General features: G+C 36.3%; 1 protein-coding gene across 2 annotated transcripts in view; it reads right to left on the bottom strand.

Moving 5' to 3' along the window:
* The window catches only part of PDE10A (phosphodiesterase 10A), a gene marked incomplete at both ends in the record, with an annotated part of 176,212 nt that overhangs the window by 58,822 nt on the left and 102,970 nt on the right, over nt 1-14,420 (bottom strand). For both annotated transcript variants that reach the window (XM_080617046.1, XM_080617047.1), the window contains 2 exons: nt 1,549-1,669; nt 11,295-11,323. In XM_080617046.1, the coding sequence (XP_080473172.1) occupies nt 1,549-1,669; nt 11,295-11,323 (150 nt within the window). The remainder of the gene's footprint in view (nt 1-1,548; nt 1,670-11,294; nt 11,324-14,420) is intronic.

The following is a 14,420-nucleotide window of genomic DNA, read 5'->3' as shown; positions in this document are numbered from 1 at the left end:
ACCATTCAAAGATGGTAAGCTATATTCGTCTTTCCCCTAGGATAGAAAATGATGGGAAAATAAAATGTTGCAAATATTGCCATAAAAATGTGTTTCAAAACAGTTTCTATTTTCTGTACCTGCCACATATTAAAAATACTGACACACACTAGAAAGTTCGTATTTGTCTGGTTTATGAAAGATTTAGACTGCTGTGTGAAACAGAGTAAAGCCATGTTCCTTAACGACTCAACAGTTTGAAGTCAACCACCCGTCATAACTTATTGCTAAAATGAAAACTCTCAAAATCAGAAGAGGATAGGGGAATAGGGACCTTTTATCTGGCTTTACACAATAGACTTTGACACTTTGTCTGTCTTTCCAACAGTTAATAAACATTCTAACCAGTAAATGCACATATCTGATATTCATTTTTTATGAATGAACACAAGAATCCATTTAGTACATTTCAGGGGAGTGATTAGACTTGTGTGTGATTAAATCAATTGGCTTTCTGCATTTCTTTGACAATAGGAAAAAATTCCACTGTGTAGTTACTTGCTTATTGTCAACTCTGTAACAGCAGTAAGAGCTCAGGGCATGGTAATTTGCATTCAGTTTTTAAAACCTTCAGATGCAGTACATAAGCATATTGAGCTACCAGACAAGTAAGCACTGTAAAGGAAATAGTATTAAAAAAACCCCAAACTCATCTGCTTTGCAAAAGAAAAAAAAAAAAATTGTGAAAGATAGCAGACCCCGTCTCCTATAGCTTTTTGCTTGCTGTGTATTAACAAAATCCAGTCTGATTTGCTGTCTGCTAGACATCACTATCCAAATAACCACTTAAGCAAAATCAGTAAATAGATGCAGTCCTTTTAAATACATCATGTATATAAACCAGAATTCATCATTACAAGATGTTGAAGTAGTAGGATCAGTAAAACCTTTCTGAAGAGCTGACTGAGAGCTATACTAAACAAAGCTACTGTTACTTCCTACTGAAATCTGAGTACATCCACTCAGGCTAAAAAGAAACTGAATTACACTTATATTCTAATCGGGAAATTTTGTTTGTTTTATTTCTTAACTTTTGATCATGTATAGCATTTTCTTATCACAAAAGGTATTTACATCAGATAGAAAAAATAACGGTTAACAGCTGAATGTAATTAGAAATCACACAAAAGACATGTTCTCCTTCAGTATCATCTCAGGTTTGTTTCAAATGGGGTTCAAGTATGCAGTGATATTACCAATAGATTTTTTTTTTTACTTTCAATGTTGACATTGCAACACCATCATGACCAGAACAGTCTACTCTGGTTCATTTAATGGGAGGCTCTAATTCTGCAATTTGATACAAAACTCTATCCAAAGATGAAATTCACTGAAGTGCAGTCAGGTATTCACTGAGGGACAGAAGGCAAAATAAGCTCATACTGAGACAACATCCAAAGAAAGCACCATTATCACTCAATACCTGTCTTTATTAATTAAACCACATGAGAAATATGCTGTGCACAGATACTAAGTAACAGCTCAGAGATACCTGATCCTCCTTCTTACCTATTTTTATGATGCTGCTCAGTTCATACAGAAGTAGTTGATTATCCCCTCCTGTATCCAGGCGCTGTTCTATGTAGCTGTTCAATTCATACACTACACCTTGCATATTTGTATCCTGGTACTACGGAAGCAAAGATGAGAAGAACATTTTAGAACAATTCAGATGTATTTTGGAGGTTTTAAACACCAAACTGCATTAAAAACAATACGAAGGTATTTCAACACCAAGCCAATTGTGACTGTCCTAATCCAGCTGTCTTAAGAAGTGGGTCACTGCCAAGCAAGAGACATGGCACTCCAGTCTATGCTCCATTAGACATTTGTTCACAGTGTACCGAGTACACCACTGAGCAATTAGTAATCACCTAAACTTAGGCAAGATCACATGACAATGTCTCATGAAGAGACTGAGGGATGCATCAATTATAAGGTAAGCAACTTTCAACACCTTTCTTTTAAGCTCCAACTCCACTATAAAAAGTTGCAACTAGCTGACTTTGACAGCATCTTCCACCTCAAATTCATGAACCTAGTGACGGAACTGTGCCAAGCACCAGAACTTTGAGGTGGTAGCTCAAGGAGCTCAGCAATTACCATCACTAGACTGAAGGACAGAAACTGCACAAGTCAAAAATCATACTAGCCATTGTGGCCTAACAGGCATCTGTTTCAACTGAAGCTGACAGACAAAGCCAGAAAGAAAATACAAATTACTTAGGATATTTAGATAGGAGCAATGGGGTACTGGTTGCTAGTATGATGAAACAGCTTGAGATGGCTAAAACACCACAGGAAAGGAGATGCAGCCTCCCTTCCAGGGCCCAGCTGCATTTGGTTATCCAGTTCCCAAACCCTGAAGGACTGATAAAACGGGCAGTAAATGTGTGTGTGTAGCATGACAGGATGATGAACAATAATTTCAGAGAAAGCAACACTTGGCAGTAAGTAAAGATTCATTACCCTGCCCAAAACTGGTAATTTGGTAACTGAAGAAAGTAATATGATCAATTACTTACTGAACTTGGTGATACGGTAAATTATGTTGATTAAACTAAAAATGAAGCTGACAATATTTACACATATTAACGTTGCTTGAAAGACTAAGACTTATTCTTCAATTCATTCACACTTCAGGGCCAAATATAATATAGATCAGACTAATGTAAACAATACTACGGAAAATGCCATGAAAGTTCAGAGTACCACAGTCTACCCACTATTCCCATGCTCACGTGTATGTATGTAACTCCACCCTGTAACTCTCTAGATCTTCTTTGTAACTTGGGGTAAACCAAGTGACACGGATGGATTTCACATGTAACTTACAATATATTCCATGCTATTATTCCAACTATTACTTTAATGCATTTCTATGCACAACACACTATGTCATGAATACAGAGCATACAGTCATATATATTTAGGATACATTCGGCTTCTTCATCTCAAAAAAATCCCCAACAACCCAACAAATGCCACCATCAAAAATCCCAAGTGCTTGCTTACAATATCAATTCCTGATTCCTTTAAATTAAGCAGATCTTGATCTTGATATTAAAATGGCAATCTTTGCTGTAACCCCTTCTTAATACATCATGTGGTATTAATCTATTACTGCAGATGGACATATTAGAACATTTGAGACCTAGGGTACCCAAAATGTTCACAATGTATAACAAACTTAACATTTAATAATTCTTTCTATGAATTGATGTGACAGTTATAAATTTTTACAGTGATATAAGGTCCCACTGCATACATGCATAATCTGCTGTAAGTCTGGAGTGTACAATACAACACACCTTTATAATCATTAGCACCGTATGGCCCCTGGCAAGCTTCCACTGACTGTCCCCATAGTTGTACCCCACATTTACTACTGTATGATTCTTCAAAGGGAGAAAACAAAGCATAGTTTCATTAAACTAGAACTTCTAGACTTATGATATAGCTGTAAGTAGGCATATAACAGGAAAATGGTGAATGAGAGTCTATTATTCATACATGTTAACCTATATCTGCAAAAGTGTGAGTAGCCACCTATCATAAAGCAACAATAGCTAATCAAGCACACATGCACTGAGCCTTATCACATGGAAAAATGCCATCTCAGAACTTGGAAATGCATCCATATGTCTTCACCTGTGATGCACAGTCAGTATTAAACCAAATCTTCAAAGGTTAAAGCTAATACTTTAAGAGAATGCATCATCAAAATGAGCCCACTGGCATAAGAGCCATTGCAGAATAACAACTTTCCTATAATCAAGCCGCAGTTCCACGTGCATAGTAATTACATAATAAGCTATGTGCCCTTTATCCTCACCTCTGCAACATATGCTTGCAAACATTTTGTAAGCAGGGCAAATCATTGCATGCATCCATGGTACTAAAAAAAATGATAGTTGCGTAATACATCCAGTTGAAATACAACAGATTTCTACTACTGACAATCATTAGAACCAATGTGTTGCTAATACAGACCTGTGCATATCTGGTGTAAAACTTACTTTAGGAAAAGAATTCCTCAAAAAAATTCAACACACTTGGTGGAAAAAAGACTACTTGTTTGTCATCAGATACAGTGAAAATACTGTTTCTTAATTCACTGTAACAATTTAGTTTGCAATTTAAACATCATTAATACTCACCTCCTTTTACTTAATTCTTCCTATTGTTGATTTCCTTCTATTTAAGATTCAGTGTCTACAAGTATTTCTGCATACTTACTGTAAAATTCTGAATTTCAGTGACATTACATTAAAATAATTCAAGTGGATGAAAAAACGGTTTAGCACTAATCATGCCACTACCATACTGGCATCATATTTCTAGTAGCTGCATATTATTATAATGCTGCGAAAAAAAATGATTAAGGAAAATCCTGTTATAAATAGTCATATTCAAATTTATATATATGAAAGAAGGGCATTTTTGCAGGACTTATCTAAAAATGATTCTATGGTTATTTGTCTTTAGCATCTGTGGTACAACAGAAGACAGCAGCCTATGACAAGTGATTTACGAACAGTGCTGTGACTTGGATATAAACAAAGGGGCTGAGAATCATAAACATTTTATTCCATGAGAGGAGATACCAAAATATCATAGAATGAGATGAATTTTAAGCATTCATCCTGAACAATTAAGACACACACACACACAAAAAAAAATTAAAATATTCAAGGACTAAGGTAAATTTTATGTACGACAAACTGAAATGAAGATTGATTTCCATGTTTTCATGCTTACAGGGTAGCTGTGCCAGGGGCATTTTGTGCTCCTGCAGAAAAGAAAAAGCCCTTCTACTGCAACAAAAAGCCTTCATTAATACAGCACAGGGTCGATAAATGCCAACATAACCCAGAAGTTGATCTGTTTTCTCTGTAACTTCTTACAATGTCTTCTGAATAGCAATGAGAAGAGCAACTTCACAAGTAATACTCCCTACCACAGAGCTCTTTCTCCACAGCAACAATTGCCCGGTTCTGCAATAGAAACATGACCTTTTACAGACCATGTAGTATATGACATTATCACAGGCTAGCAGGAATTTGAATAAATGGAAAGCCCAAATTCCATGTAATGCAGAGAGAGATGGCCAAATGTACTTTGGGGATGCAGAATTTCATTGCATGAGGCTAGGAAAAGAAACCCAACCAACCAACCAGAAAAAAAAAAAGCCAAAACAACAAACCCAAAAAAACCCAAAAGAACCAAACTGAAAGCCATAAAACATGGGGGCAAATGGCCACATCAGAGAGATTCCTTTTGATGTTGCTTATTTTTCATCTGTAATTTAGGCATCTTAGGCTGGTTTCAGAGGATGTGAGAGAGAACAAGACAGAGCTTTTTGTCAACTAATGGAGGAGGCCTGTAGCTGACCACACGGTTATGAGGGCCAGAGTGGTAACTCTTGTAGGAGGTGGCTGTGAAGTTCTGTTTAGTTACATGCTCAGTGTGGAAGCACAGCACAGGCATTTTGCCCAGGAAACAGGAGAAGGTGCTGACCTGTCACATCAACATGCCTTGGAAGCAGACTTTTGGGAAAGCAGGGACCAACTCTTCTAGCATGCATCAAGCATTTTAATCCACCAATGGGTATAAAGAAAGAAATGCTTGCAGAAAAATAAATAAATAAATATTTAATTAAACCATTAAGTAAACTGGGAAAAGTACACACAGCTGCACTGATGGCTAGTTCACATCTAGAACAGAATCTGGTGTTTCTAATTTTGGGGCACAGATAACTAAGGGATAACTGTGTCCTACTAACAGTGAAAACACATCTAAACTGCACATGTGAAACAACAAAAACATGGATCTGGACTTTATTCATTACAAAAGTAAAACAAACAAACAAACAAAACAAAACAAAAAACCCAAACACAAACAAAACCACCACCAACAAAAAAACACACCACAAAGAAAACCTACAGAAAGGGAGCAATACTGCTACTTTGCTTCAAGGTGGACATGCTGAGCCAAAGGATGTCAAATTCTCAGACTGAAAATTAACAGTGGACAGAGTGTTGTAAGCAAGCTTACAGTGCAGAGCTGGCTTTCACAGGAGCAGAAAGCTTGGACAGGAAGCTCAAAAAAATCTCTCTGCTCTAAAAAATACCCAGAAGGGGTAATCAGGATTGGCTGGTATAACCAGTTTTGTTTAAACTTGGACACTGAAAAGCAAGAAGCTATAGAGCAGACTTAACTGAGGTGATTAATACTTTTACATAGCCTCAGAGAAAACTGCTTCTACACAATTCGTCTGACGTCTATTCTTGTTTTGACTGCAGAGGACATGGGCTAGAACTTGCTCAGTAAATAAAGTTTAACATTGAGACACTGTACACAGGTGAATTGTTTGTTCATACACCAAATACTGCTCATGACAAAAGCAAAGAACGAAAAATACGAGATGGCATTTGGCGGGATGGGCCCTACTATGTCAAAATATTCAAATCAGCTATCTCACTCTGCACAGAAAGGGTTCACTAGTTTTGAAGGCACATGTTTCACAGTCTGTTTACATAGGTGATTTCCCAGACTTGGAGAGATGGTGAACACCTTCCCTAGGAGAAGCTTCTTGCTAAATAGCCCCCATTCAGTGGCATACAACTCTAATGGTTCCATCAGCTCCCTCTCTGTTATCAAGTGGCAACACTGAAACAAATTGCTTCACTAGTAATAGGAGAAATACATAATAAAAACCAAAGGCTTGGATTATGAGAAAAGAACATTATGATTGCACAGAAGTAACTATATAAGCTGTTATTAACTGTAAGGCTCATAAAACTGCATTAATATCTCAATTATATCACCTCTCTAGGTTATATAATAAAATAGCATAATGAGCTTCATTTTAACTTGACAAGGCTGAATACTGCTCCTCTTTTTAAAAAGCTTTTTATAAAATCACATTCCCTCCTAATACTTGAATTGCAAGCACTCTAAAGACATCATGTACAAAATTAAAAATAAACTTCCTCCTTTTCCTACCACTGTTGCTTATCATCGCCACAGTATCCACAAGATTTTCTTTATAAAGACATCAGCTTGCACAAGCATCTTCTCATGACAATGGGTGCAATGCCATCACTCCTAAAGGCTAAATATGTATGTTTGCTCTAGTTCCTCTAACTTTTTGATTAATTCGTTGCAGTTTTCAGCTCTGAGACTGTGTGAAAACATTCAAATCACATCTTTAATAAGGAAATACTACAAAGAATGAGCTTGCTTTGCCAACGTGTCATAAAAAGCAAAAACTTTTATTATCAGTTGCATGGTGAAGATACATGCAATTATTGCAACTATTTACTGAAAACACACTTGCTAATTCTGTAACTGTCAGTGACATAACTGTGCTGGGTGCTAGCTGGTGCCAAGGCAGCTGCCAAAAGCTCCAAGTCCAAAAAGGGGAAAGGAGAGGATTAAAGTATTATTCCTGTTTCCAAGAAGAAAGTACTATAAATGAGCTAGTCACTTGCTAGGTAATAATTTTGTGATGTTTATATGGTAAACTTCTGCAAAGTGATTTGCTGTTGGCATCACTGGAGTTTACAAAGCAAAGGTACTTGCCAAAAAGCAGCTTCACTGGAAGTATTGTTCAAGTAAACATGGAATGGAAAGTCATTAAGCAAAATGAACAACAGCTAATTTCGCTGTGATCATATCGGGAACATGAAGTATTTTTGTTTAAACTTCAGAATCTGCAGTACAAAAGAGCACACAGTGATCATGGGAAACTTAGCAGCACGTAGAACAAAATCCTGGCTATAGTTCATGTAGGAATGGGGTTATTTTTGCCAACTGAAAAGAATAACATGTCTCTGATGCACACAGTTTTCACTAATACTGTCAAAGAAATATAGCGTTAGTCTAGATGTACATGAATACACACACACTTAGTATTCAAACTCACACTCCTCTATTTTCATTTCCTTTGTGGATAAACCAGCAAAAACAAAGTATAAAATTCAGCTTAAGTGTGCTTCATCAAAAGAGTTCAATAGTTGGTTTTCTCTCTGAAATCCCTCTGTCCAGAAAACCCTTTCTGTAGCTAGGATGAATGGGATCAGCCAACACACATTTGCACAATAAGTAAGCAGAAGAAACTCAGCATTTCCAAGGATGCTCCCAATACTATATCATGTGGTGATTTTGTCTCCAGTTACATGTATTTCATAAATTCTGGAATCTAGCGTGCAGAAAAAAGTTCACAGGTTCACTGTTTGGTCACAGATGCTTATGAGATGCAACCAGAGTTGTTATTATGCCAAAAACAGTCCACAGGAATGGGGAAACCTTCCTCCACTTCACATCAGATATTATGTCAGGCCACTCTCAGGTAAATTAACATGTAACTTCTGAACACCAAAACATTGATGAAATTGCCATTAGCAGACCAGATTTAAAGACAATAAATTTTGAAAAGCTTTTCTGTTCTACAAATCTCAAAATTTAATGTATGTGGAAGGTTTCTCCCGTTCCTACTAAGCTGCTAAAAATGGCAAAAGATTAAAAATGCAGTTCCTATACCACTGCAGTTTTCAGAACTTCTTCAGTTTTCAAAGTGTGAAACTGCAATATACGCCCTTGAAAAATACAGACATTTCCTTCCAATAATTCAAGATTTATTTTTATTTTTCCCCAAAAAATTTGGACACCATTCATCCCACTGCATTCTGCTGATTAAAAGAAAAAAAAGGAACGGAATGACAAGTTCAGTATTTAGAGCCCCAGGGCTCTAATAGGTATGTTTATAAAGAAAAAAGGACAGGCTTTCTGGGGGGGAGAAAGAGGTTAAAGAAATTCAATAAATAATATCCTCCCCAAATTTAATGCTGTTGTTCTCTGTAAGCACAACAGAAAGGGAGACTATTGAACCAACCAATGTCAGGGCATATGACTATGAATGTTCTCATGTTGTCACTCTGCCCAACATTGAAAGATGGAAAAAAACTCACTATCAATGAAAACCACATTTTTTCAACATATTTCTACCTTGGTCCATTGCTAATACTTTAAAGCAGTTGGTGATTTAATTCTGCAGTAAATTTACTTTCACTAGCCTTTATTCTTGCTTCCCAATGATATAAGCTGCCTCTTGCAGACATTTTCAGAAATTTAAATTGTAACTTAATGACCTTAAAACTCATAATTCTTCAGTCAGCATGAACATGCCTTTTGTCTGAAAAACATTACTCACATACAGAACTTTCCCAATTCAAATTTAATTTATGTTCAGATTTTAATTAAACTGGCATCTGTTTGAGCTGCTACTGAAAAAGATAATGTATTACAAGGGTCTACATTATAATATATGGCATCATTCAAAACTACTATAACAAACGTTCATTTACAATGTGGTGCGTTACTAAGTGCCCACAGGTATGTTTCTTTAAAAAGTAGAGCAACACAGTGTGCACATCATGACTGTACACACTATGACTGACAGCTTAAAACTCCCCAAAAAAACGATGCAGAAAGCATCATCTGAAATATTACCTGCACCCCACTGACTCCAGGACTTCAAGTGACACCCATTCATCTTCAGGAAAACTCTTATGTCAATATATATGATTTTGACAGGCTGAGATGGCTGGGACCAGCATGCCTGAGAAGCAGAGGGGACGATGACTGGCAGGGCAGACTCAGGGTGGGGGGTTCAGGGTTCCAGAGCTTGCTTTTTTTTTGCCTCAAATAGCTCTAATGTAGTAACCTGGATATGTTTTCTAACTCCATTTTACAGAATTTTAGGTAAAAAAAAAATCTATTTACCAAATTAATGACAAATAAAAGGAATTTTCTTCCACATAAATAATTATGGCTCTAAGATTTTTAGGTAGATCTTTAATTACTTTGAAATCATAGAATCATAGAATAGTTAGGGTTGGAAAGGACCTTACCATCATCTAGTTCCAACTCCCCTGCATGGCAGGGACACCACACACTAAACCATGCCACCCAAGACTCCTTCCAACCTGGCAGAACAATATATAAAGATACACTGATAACAATAAACTTTAGCTACACTCACAACTATAGTTGTAATATACACTTACTCAACTGCTGTAACTGTTGAATACCAACGGATGACCAAAAAAAGCTGTTATAAATTAATGAATTACTAAACCATACTATTCTCACCTAAATTCTTAACACCCTTATACAACTATAGCACATCACATATATGGACAAACCCTGCTTGAATAAACTAATTTTAGACATCATTTCTTTTTTGCAGTGCTGTAAGAGGTGAACTGCATTCCCTTTATGCCAGCCCTCCACTCTCAGGGTTACCAAACTGAGGTTTCCACCACCAGCCTGTTTCCACTCCTTCCATACACTGGTATTTTCCAAAGGACTTCTACTGGGAGCAAGACCACCCAGCCAGCTTTTGCAGTCTTTCAATAAGCCTTATTTTTAATGTGTGTCTGACAGTATTGCATTTCTCATGGAAACATGAAACAGTTTATGCAAGACATTCAAGAAGAGGAGCAAAATAGGACTATGATTCCACCTCAGAAAGCTGTAAGTGGCTCCCTCATACGAAATAACATTTGGGTGCTTCAGGCTGACTGGATGCATCTCAGGGCAACAGACTGTCCTATGCTGATCTTCTGTTATTCCCAGCAAAGGCACTGGTTTCCAACAGATTCCCCTAACTAGTCCTCAATCACAGACCAATATTCTGCAGGACACAGGATCAATCAGATGTAAGGCTAGAGCTGGGAATACATTACTGAATATGTTTTTGAACATTTTAGATTATATTTCATTTAATATACTGCAAAATATTTCAAATTAAAGAACACCACAGCACATGTCAAAGGCAGTTATTAAATAGGGCATATTTCTTCCCTTGTTTCCTCCTATGCTTGCCATCTCTCAAGGCAGTAACACTGATTAAATGGTTATGCTGTTATGCTGAAAGTCCCCATGATTTTCCTAGTTTCCATAAAATACTTTTCTAAACTGGATCATGAAAACAGCAATGGGAGAACTCTAAATTTGTTAATGTAAAATACCCTTTAATTTATTTACAGCCAACCAAGTGTTCTTAATATTTATTTTCCTTGTTAACTGTTCTCTGGTCAGTCAATACACCTTTTTTTTTTTTTTAACTATCCACTATATCAAGGGAATAGAGTAAAATCCTGATTGGACACTGCACAAAAATAATCTCAAGTGACCAGTAGGCCTAAAAGACCACACCTCTTTTTAGAGAGGCGAGTAGCACTTACCCTGCTGACTTCTTTAGGAGTCGTTTCATCTAAAAGGAAACAAAACAAACAATTAGGCATGCAGGGAAGTTTCAACACTGAATGAAGATATTAAACTTCAGACAATTTCTGCATCTTTGTACGAAACACTTATAACATGGTTCAATAAAGTAATTGAAATATCATAAAACTTGTGTGCATTTACAATCTTTTAAACTTCTATATCTAAAAATCAATTAAAATTAAAATAAAGTATTCCGGAATTCTGTCCTGACTTAATAAGAATTCAAACTTTCCTACACTTCATAAGTCAATTCACAGGCCAGCTAAACCAGTAGGTCCTATATCACTCTACTAATTTTTAAACTCCAGTAAGGCAACTGTTAGTATTGCATAGTCTGAGAAGTAAAGCCCTTTTGCTATCAAAACATATTCCACCAACATCTTACATACACAAGCAAGTTAGGGAGCAGACTTAGACTTTCTGTTCTAAAGATAAAGGTGCTATTCCGGTTGATTTCTTTGGATAGGCAAAAGAAATCCTTGTGACCACAAGAACAGAAGAGTATCACTGAAGTGATCTGGCATAGCACATTAAAAGCACATTGTTTACAAGGGTTTAAATTATTGTATATATAAACACATACTCTGAACGTTTTGTGCTTTCAAATGCAGGCAGACCTCATGCATTTTTTTCAATTTAAATATATAAAATGAACACAGGTACGATACCAGAGGACCAGCTAAAATACTAACTAGTATTTCTAAAAATGAAGGCAAAGCAGTTATATAGCAAGAACATATCTGTCACAGTAAGAATTTCCAACTTCCACTTCAACAGCACCAAAAGCAGCTTAAACACACCCTTAAGAAACTTTCAGATGGTTAGCTGTTTCTGAAATGGTTAGCTGCTCCTATAACATGAAGGGAAGTATTTGTAAGCTTTTATTTGATACTAGGAATCAAATTACTATGCTTTGGAAATTAATTTTAAGTCACCAAATAGATTGAATCTCACAGAGAAAGATCATATGTTTCTGTTTGTGGCCCTTAATTTACACATATTTTGATACATCTCTACTGAGTGGATTTTTCAGATATCTCTGTCAGACATGGGCATAGCATCACCTATGCTGTTTACTGCCGTATTTTCTTCAAAATCATCTGAAGGTGAAGGAGGGATCTACAGGTGCCCTGTGAGAAGGGCACATTTACAAGTACTTCAATTTTATCACCAGCAAAGTCTCTTCATATCTTGACATTTAAGATGAGCTTCCCCAAAAACTGATTTCTGACACTAAGCAACAGAAGATATGAACAGAAAATATGCTGAAAAGCATGGGTAAATCATACAAGTGATCTTCTACTGGATCAAAATTAATTTATTGCAATATGCCTAGTATAAATGACTACTATTCCAATGCTACGGCTTTCACACCACTGTGCAACATAACTGCTACTGCAGTTTCCAGTGACAGACAGAGGATAGACTAAATGCACCCAATCTAAAGCTTACTACACAGTATAAAAGTCTACATCATTTCTATTTCAGCCACCATAAAAAAAAATTCAGTGCTCCAATATCAGAAAGAGCAATTCATGATTTCCTATTCTTTGAGATCCTTGACAACACGATTTCAGTCTGAACAAGATGCTATAAATGGCATCAACCCAACATGAAACTCCCCAGACATATATAATACTGTGCTTTAGTTTGTATAACATGAGACACACGCAGGTGTATCTCACGTTATACTCATGTCACACTCCTGCCTTGCAATTCATTGTTAATTCCTTTATTTATAATAAATATTTTATTTACAATATTTTATTTGTTCATAATAAATAAATCATTCTTTTACTAAGATGAATAAAGGTAACACATGAAGTCCCCATCCAGGTCTGGGCCTATTTTGCTGGGTACAATACATGAAAATGGACATATGGTCCTTGTATCAAAAAGCTTCTGATTTTTTTCTGTGACGAAGTTAAAAGAAACGTGCTAACCAGGAAGGAAAACATAACACCTATGGTGTTCACTAAAGGTAAGTTTTATGGGCACAATTATTGGAGACAATGCTTTTTCAGAATACAAAAAATATATAATCAATGCCTTTTTTTTTCTCTTTTTCCCAGAAGAAGAATAAGCAAAGTATTTGGGAAATTTGGTATTGAAATTCCACAGATGAGGTTTGCAATTCAGGGATTATGAAGTGGAAGGGAAAAAAAGAAGGTATTTATAGGGGAAGGAGGAAAGCAAAAGACGAGATGGAGAATGGAAAAAATACCATCAAATACTTGGTTAATATATCTAGATGAAAGTTAAATTACTACACAATGATCTAGAAAACAATTTTCCATATTAAAAGAAACCAAAGGTCTAGCAAAATGCTTACACACACACACACACACCCCCCTCAAGAGTAAAGGCAAAAAACATGACCCTGTGCATCTGGAGTGAATCAAACTGCTTTTCTGGAGATAAAGTCTTTAAGGCCCACGTACACACCAAGTGATAGGATGCCTCAGTGCTGGCACTGCTTCAGTGTGGTTTTATCCATAGCACAGAGCATGATACTTCATTTATGACTTGGTTTCTAGGGAAAATCATTGGAAGAGCAGCTTTTCCCACAAGTTATTTTAACAGCCAAAATACAGGATTAGTGTATCAAAGAAAAAGGGGGTGGATGAAAAATACACTCAAATTGTATATTCTCGTTTATTTAAAAGCCATGCATTCTGTTTGTTTAAAAGGTACAAATACACCAATCCCTTGTTTGTGAATCAAGTTCTATCCCTGCAAAATATGAAGCTTTTAAAGAAACAGATTAACCATTAAAATAAATTCAGAGACATTAAGTACACCAATAAATTGCAGCTTGCTATAGAGTTAAATCCCACAGAAATATTCTGTGCTTGAATATAAAGGTCCCCATTTATGATGGTATATTGTGTGGGAAAACAGCCAGATAGGGGAAAGCGTCCACTGAGGGAAATAAACACCCTGGGAGAAAGAAAATGTTTGTGAAAGAGCTTACACAAATGCTAAAATTTTAGCATTTAAATTAAATTAGCCACTAAAAATTTTTCAGTTGGACTTCACTTTTTCCTTAGGCATCAATCAACCATGACACAAGAATGAGTGTC

This window comes from Psittacula echo (assembly GCF_963264785.1).
Source record: "Psittacula echo genome assembly, chromosome: 4".
Classification (NCBI taxonomy): domain Eukaryota; kingdom Metazoa; phylum Chordata; class Aves; order Psittaciformes; family Psittacidae; genus Psittacula; species Psittacula echo.
The sequence above is the reverse complement of the archived record's forward strand: the minus strand, read 5'-3'. Positions and strand labels throughout refer to the sequence as shown.